The 7,142-nt window shown below is 38.2% G+C and overlaps 1 protein-coding gene across 1 annotated transcript in view; it reads left to right on the forward strand.

Moving 5' to 3' along the window:
* GORASP1 (golgi reassembly stacking protein 1, 65kDa) overlaps positions 1–6,928 on the forward strand; it is a 7,288-nt gene extending 360 nt beyond the window's left edge. Inside the window, exons 2-9 of the mRNA XM_010184388.1 lie at positions 1,709–1,790; positions 2,743–2,946; positions 3,368–3,454; positions 3,823–3,953; positions 4,530–4,671; positions 5,307–5,451; positions 5,809–5,964; positions 6,645–6,928. Coding sequence (XP_010182690.1) covers positions 1,709–1,790; positions 2,743–2,946; positions 3,368–3,454; positions 3,823–3,953; positions 4,530–4,671; positions 5,307–5,451; positions 5,809–5,964; positions 6,645–6,928 — 1,231 coding nt within the window. The remainder of the gene's footprint in view (positions 1–1,708; positions 1,791–2,742; positions 2,947–3,367; positions 3,455–3,822; positions 3,954–4,529; positions 4,672–5,306; positions 5,452–5,808; positions 5,965–6,644) is intronic.
* The last annotated feature ends 214 nt before the right edge of the window (positions 6,929–7,142 follow it).

The following is a 7,142-nucleotide window of genomic DNA, read 5'->3' on the forward strand; positions in this document are numbered from 1 at the left end:
CGGCTTCACCGGGCTTGGAGCCCTGACTTGAGATATGTTGGCAGCCGGAGGGTTGGGAGGGGAGTCTTTTGGGCTTCTTTCGAGGAATTTGAAATAGTTTAAGAGTAGCACAGCCCTCTCCACTCTCCTCCAAATTCTGTTGACTTCAAGAGTTGACGAGTTTCTCTGCGGGTCTTTACAGTGTTTTGTCTAGGGGTTAATTTTCACTCCAGCCAGTGTTTTCCTGAGGGGCTATGTCTCACAGTGCTGCATCGAGATGCAAATTTGTTATAACTCCTCTGGCAAATGATCCGCACTTGCTTCGGTTTAATCGCGTATCTTTAAGTTCCAAGATAGGCAGAGGTATTGCTGATAAGGTAACAGATGTTGCATGAGTTATTTCACTTCGTTGGTGGTTTTTTCTTCCTGAAATAAGAGTGGAAATGTGGCCACATGCTGCTTGCCACTTCAGCAGCAGTTTGTGTTTCTCAACACCCCAATATGTCTTTGGGGAACCAGTGCTGTTACATACTGTGCTTTTCTCAGCCTCCCTAACAAGAGTTAATTCCTCCAGAAATGTCTGTTGGCCATCAAATGCCTCCTGCTTTTATGTCAAGTGCAGGATGCTGCTCAGTTGTCTGTACTAGAGGATGATTTTGGTGGCCTACAGTATGCAGGAGGCAGTGTCTGGTTTTTGGGGTTTTTTTTCCCTCAAGGAAATTCATGCAACTCTTGATAGAGTGTCATTTTGAAAACCAAATACTGCAGGTTTGGTTTTTTTTACAGCTTACGGCTTTGTGTGAGAAGCTGTATGGCTTTTAGATAACTGAACAACAGTGTCAGGAGCTGTGTAATAACTTCCATGAGCTTCTTTTTGTGTACATTTTTATCCTTGACATTGTGTAACGTAATAGTTTTATTGTAAGGCTTCTTGCATGTTATTTAGAATTGGAATGTAGGGTAACTTTTTTTTATCCTTCAGCTTTGTTCAGTCTAAGCTGGCTGTTTGCTTTGGATGCAGTTTAGGGTTGTGATTAAAGTTCATACTTCCTGCTCCAGTTTTGGTTATAGTGGTCAATCTTGACTGTTTAATAATAAAGCATGACTTTTTTTTTTTCTTTGAAAGCTTTTACTGAAGTAACTATGCTATTACTTATCTGTATTTTATAACTTGCATAGACACGTATGCCAACAAAAGCCCAAATACTGATACAACTTCATCTATTAAAAAAAAAAGCTGTTTGGTAACACAAGACCAAATATAAGACATAGCAGATTTAACTTTGCTAGCAATGAACTTCTTAGTTTAGATGATGTGTGAGTTCTAACTTAGCACTTAAATTGTGGGAGGAGTCAAATATATCACAGGTTAAGGGTTGTACTACTGAGTTAACAAAAAGTAAGGTTACAAGCAGTGTGAACTGTTAGCATGTTTGCAATGATTCCCTTAATACCATGCTGCGTTGTTAGTATACTTTGAAGTGCGTATACTCTCATACACTCCCATATATCAAGTTGCCTGGATTTTGCAGCTTAATTTAGACACCTGTTGTTCATAGTTCTATAAAAATAAATTCCCAGTTGTGGGCTACTTTCCTGCGGTCAGTCATTTGGTATCTCATCTCTGGTTCAACTCAAAAGTAAACATTGACTCAAGTCTAAAGATTAACACTGTCCCTTAATGTAACTGGAGATCAGTATGTAATAAAAATGAAATGTATGTTTTGCAGGTTCAAGAAAATTCCCCAGCTCAACAGGGAGGACTGGAACCTTTCTTTGATTTCATCATTGCGATAGGACACACTAGGCTTGTAAGCATCAAATTATTTTATTTGGGTTAGGTAAAGAAAGCTTTTTCATATTGGACATTGTATATGGCATTAACAAGATAGAGTAAAAAGTGGAGGTATTCAAAGTCTCCTCTCTGCCTAGATCCAAATTTGAGGAAAGTCTTTTTTTATGCCTTTAGTCACCTTAACTTCTTGACAGATTAACACGATGTTTATTATATTATTCATGCATATTTTCTGCCACAAGGTGACTATTGAACTGGTGAGTTGATGGTAAGAGCTCAACGTTTGTATAAACCAACTTATTTCAACATTTGATAAAACACAGAATAGAATCATAGTCTGTCTTCTTATACTTAAGACTTGGAACACAGTTCCTGTATGGTGAGTTACAAAAGAAGAGTTGAGTTTTAGTTTGGTGGGTTTTTGGTTTAAAAGGCTCACAGCTTTGGCTGTGTGCTTCATCCTAGCTACATACAAGCTGAATTAATTAAGTTTGTCTTGCTTTTATTAATGGAGGTGTCTTTCTGGAAATGATCATTACAGTGGTGGAAGATCACAGACAATCTTTTAACATGAGTGAAATAATGACAGTTCTCGAAGCTGCTCCCAAAGTCTGTCCATTCCCTGCCAATTTGCAGTGACTTTGAAGGGTTATTGAGTAACGACTGGCATCAGAGGCATGAAGTAAAGTGTTGTTGCTTATTGTTACAACTACATAGTTAAGATCTAATACTGCTGTTGCTATTTAATAGCAGTTATGAAGAACAGGAATGTAAGTGATGAAATGGAGTAATAGTAATTACTTATAGAAAGGCACATGAGCTGACAGTACTGACTTCTTTCTAATAAAAGAAAATTGAACTGCTGGGACTGATCATGAAACACAGAGCCTAAAGTTTGATGGTTTTGTTTGCGTTACACATGCAGCTAGAAATAGCGTTAATCGTGTATCTCTTTCTGTGCTTTACAGAATAAAGAAAACAATATGTTGAAAGATCTGCTGAAGGCAAATGCTGAAAAAGCAGTGAAGCTGGAAGTGTATAATATCAAAACAATGAAAATAAGAGAGGTGGAGGTGATCCCCAGTAACATGTGGGGAGGACAAGGTCTTCTTGGAGCCAGTGTGAGGTTCTGCAGTTTCCAGGGAGCCAACGAACACGTGTGGCACGTTTTGGTGAGACAGAATTCTTTGGTGGCTCATCAGTGTTCGTACAGTCTTGTTTTAAAGTGTAAGGTTTAGAAATAATTTGTATGTAGAAGTACAATGCTGAAATCACCGAAGAAGCGAACAGAGTCTTGAAAGTTTGCTTGAGCTATTCCAGTAGGGACAAGTAATGGGGCATTGTTAGTGAAATAATTAACTCCATTCTGACCAACCCACTCTATCCCAGTCCTAATCAGTGTGTGATGGGGAGGTTTTTTTTCATCTTATGTTAAATAATCATGTAAAAGGCATCGACTGTTCAAGGACTTCTGTTTTGTCCCATAAACAAAATGTTCTTTCCTTCTGTTGTTTGTGGAGTTAGATTTCCTTTTGGATCCTGGGGTAGTTTATCCCACTGCGAGTGTAGATGACACATGTCTTTCATTCACAGGATGTGGAACCTGCATCTCCTGCAGCTATGGCTGGCCTCCAGCCGTACACTGACTACATTGTCGGATCTGATCAGATTCTTCAGGAGGTAGGGCACGTGTTCCTTCAAGCAGCGATTGTCTTCATGCCTACCAAGTGTATGCTGGGGATTTGGGTTGGTTTTTTTTTTTAATAATTCTAGTTTTGCATACATGAAGATAGTTTGTTTTTTTTTTTTATTTTGGAAGGTTGATGTTTATGACAGGTACTTTATGGTTGAGGTAGACATCTTTTTTTTTTGTATCTGACAATAAAAAGTTGCCCCTAAAGATCAAACTATATTGGTGAGTTTTAGTCTGTCTTTGGGTTTTTAATATCTCACGTTGAAGTAAATAACTGTGTAAAATGCTAGCTTGCTTCCAGATCCTTATCACGTTTGAGTTTAATAACTACTACTATTTTTTTTTTCTCTCTTAGTCAGAGGATTTCTTTTCATTGATTGAATCCCATGAGGGGAAGGCGCTGAAGCTGATGGTTTATAACACTGAAGCAGATTCCATTCGAGAGGTAGTTGTGACTCCCAATGGAGCTTGGGGTGGAGAAGGAAGGTACTGATCTCCGGACAGTTACTGGCTGATGATAGGCTTTATACTCACTGTAAACGAGCTCCTGTAAAGAGTATTACTGTTATTGTTATTACTACTACTGATTACAGCTTGTTGTTTTCAAGTTAAGCCTTGTTTCCTTACACTTGTAACACAAAACTGTTAATCTTTCCATGACAAAACCAAGCTTAGAACTAGGAATTAGGCATGTTCTGGATCTAATCCTGTTTGAGTTGAAACCAATGGCAAAACCTGTGTTGACTTCTGCGCTAGCAGATTTGCTAGCTACATCCTCACATTCAAACATTCAGTTAAAGCAAGAACAAAATCCAAATTGGGTTAGATTATATATTTGTAAAGATACAGAAACAATAAAGCAAATGCTAATAAGCTCTGTATGGCTAAATGTCAGTTGCAGAGTGCTCCTTGAGTACTCTTAAGTGAAATAATTATTGCAGGCAAGTGTTTCTTGCTATGGAATTAAGACCCAGGTTTTCTTGTTTTAGAGTCAAAATTTAAAACACTTACTAGCTTTGTTAAGAATGTTTTTTTTTAAAGTCTTGTTTTACTTTTGTACAGTTTAGGATGTGGTATTGGATATGGCTATTTGCACAGAATTCCAACACAGTCTATAGCATCGAAGAAAAAGCCTGAAAGCAAACCACCTTCACCTTTGCCAGAAGCTGGAACTCCTGTACCATCTACTAATGGTTATACAGAGGTATGTAAGAAACTAGTTATGCTCTCTGGAGTTTCAAAATTTCCTACTTGTTGAAACATTCATAATACAGTATATTGGCCTGCAGAGTACAATTTTGCATAAACAAAATGGAGTGAGGTGAAGGGAAAGTGAGAGCTGATTATGCTCTGCAGATGTCAGGAAGGGTAGCATGAGTGAGAAACTCTGTTTGCTGAACTGTACTATACCCTTTATTTCCCTTACACTTTCAGCTGGTATTCTTCCATATTTCTCATTGTATAAGGGTTCAATTACATATATTCATATATTACAATTACTCTTTTACTAGTGTTGGCTGATATAAATTTTTGCCAGATATTTTCTTTCTGTTTTGAAGCCTTGCATACTACAGCTGTGTCAGGCAATGAGAATCACATTAGAAGAATGCCCTGCTCACTAGGAAATAAAACACACCCATAAGAATTAAGTATAGGCTGTTCTTTTGTGAATGTTCTGGAACATATCCTGATCAGTGGCTTGACTCTCAGTTTGAGCATCATAAGTTCTCTGTGCATTGGTGGACTTGAAGACTGAGGCAGAATGCTTTCATAGAAAGGTTGTCTTCTGGTGAAACTTTCAATATAAAACGATGCTTTTCTTTCGTACTGTTATTCCAGACTCCATTATTGGCACCTACTTCTCAGAGTGACAATCCTGAAATGGTTACAAACTTGGACCATTCCACGGATCAAGAAATGAGCGGTTATTCACCAGAAAGCTCTCTTTCTCCTCCTCCTCCTCTCCAGAGAGTTATGGATCCAGGTATATTTTCTTAAGTGCTTTTCTCAGCAATTTTTTAGAGGAGATCTAAGTAACCTCATAAGGTCTTAAACAAGTTTGAGACTTAAATGATGAACTATGAGCACTAGTAGTTGTTTTTGTTAAAGTTTTTGATGTCACTGGACTTAAGAGCTGTAGAATTTGGGTTCTGTGAGCCTGACTGGGGTTGGCATTCTGCAGAAGTCTTTCCACTGATGGTAGCTAACTTTTGGGTTAAATTTATTTGCATTTAGTGTGGAGAGGACTTCACTGACTTCCGTCTGGATAGAACATGTCTTTTGAATCTAGAATTTTGTATTACATCTAAAACAGTACTGTAATATTTGCTTTCTCCTTCAGGATTTCTAGATATGTCTGGTATTCCACTTCCTGAACTCACCGACTTAACGAAAGTGTCCAACATGTCTTCATCTGCATCCTTCAACATGCCAGCAGCAGATGCTTTAGCAGGCACTGAAAAGTTAATGTCAAACAATGAAGCTTCTGCTTATTTTGGTAAGTGTATTCAAGATTTTCTTTAGGCCTCTGACCTAATTTCTGGAATGGCACCAACTTATGCCTGCTCAGCAGTATCATGCTGTTTGGAAATAAGCCAATTTTAAGAAAAATTAGAAAGGGGATTGGCTAAAATGGGGTGGAAAAAGTGGCAGAAATCAGGTGTAGAAGTGAACAAAAACTAACAGGCTTTTTTATAAGATTATAGAATGTGTGTCTTTAACAGAAAGTGTTGGATGATCCAAATTAAACTGACTTTAAAAGTAGTTATTTCTAAAATCGATGTAAATGAGTTTTTGTACCACAGGCTTGTCTTCAGATTTGTAGCGTTAAAACAAAACTGCAGTCATCTTAGTAGTGACTTTTCTGTTTTAAAAAAATATCTTCTTATGGATGCCTTTCCCTTCTAAGAGGTGGGGTGGGTAAGAGTTGTAACACAAAATAAAACATCTTGAGCTTGAGAATGCAGCAGTCCAAATGGCTTGTGGTCTTTTAAAACCTACTTGCACCGTGAGGCTTTCTGGGTCTGGGGAGAGCTGGTAAACACAGCCTGTGTATCTGACAGTTGGTTGTGTACTGTATGAGGTATCTCATTCAAGCTGATTTTCTAGATGTATGGTAACCAGAGGCACTGTCTAAGCCTGACAGTTTTGGGTTTTCAAACTATTTTCGTTTCCCAGAAAATGCCACAGCTTTGGACCCTGAAGATGTAACCACGTATTCTGAAGGCTCCGTCAAGCAGCCAGAGTTGGATGACCTCCTGCATTCAATTCCACCTTTACCTTCTTTTGCTCTTCCTGATGATATTTCTTCAAACACAACACTAGGAACTGATCCTGATAACCCAGAAACAAAGCTGCTCTTAAACAGTACTGAGAGTTCGTTAACAGCTACTCCGGTGAAACCAGATGATGAAGCAGCACATGGACAGAAAGAGGAAGAAGTTGCACAAGGTCACGAGTGAAATGGATGTGCTTTTGTTTACGGACTGCCACAACTTGGAATATTTTTCTGATCTTGAAAGGATTACAGCTATTCTATTTTGTTAGTGTACACAATATTACAAAAGAAATCATACGAAATACCTATCTTACTGTCTCTTCCAATCATTGCTACATGGATTGATCTGTGTTCAGACTTCCAAATCACCAAATTAATGGAGAAATTAATGCAGGGAC

The sequence above is a fragment of the Mesitornis unicolor genome, unplaced genomic scaffold (genome assembly GCF_000695765.1).
Source record: "Mesitornis unicolor isolate BGI_N332 unplaced genomic scaffold, ASM69576v1 scaffold36305, whole genome shotgun sequence".
Classification (NCBI taxonomy): Eukaryota; Metazoa; Chordata; class Aves; order Mesitornithiformes; family Mesitornithidae; genus Mesitornis; species Mesitornis unicolor.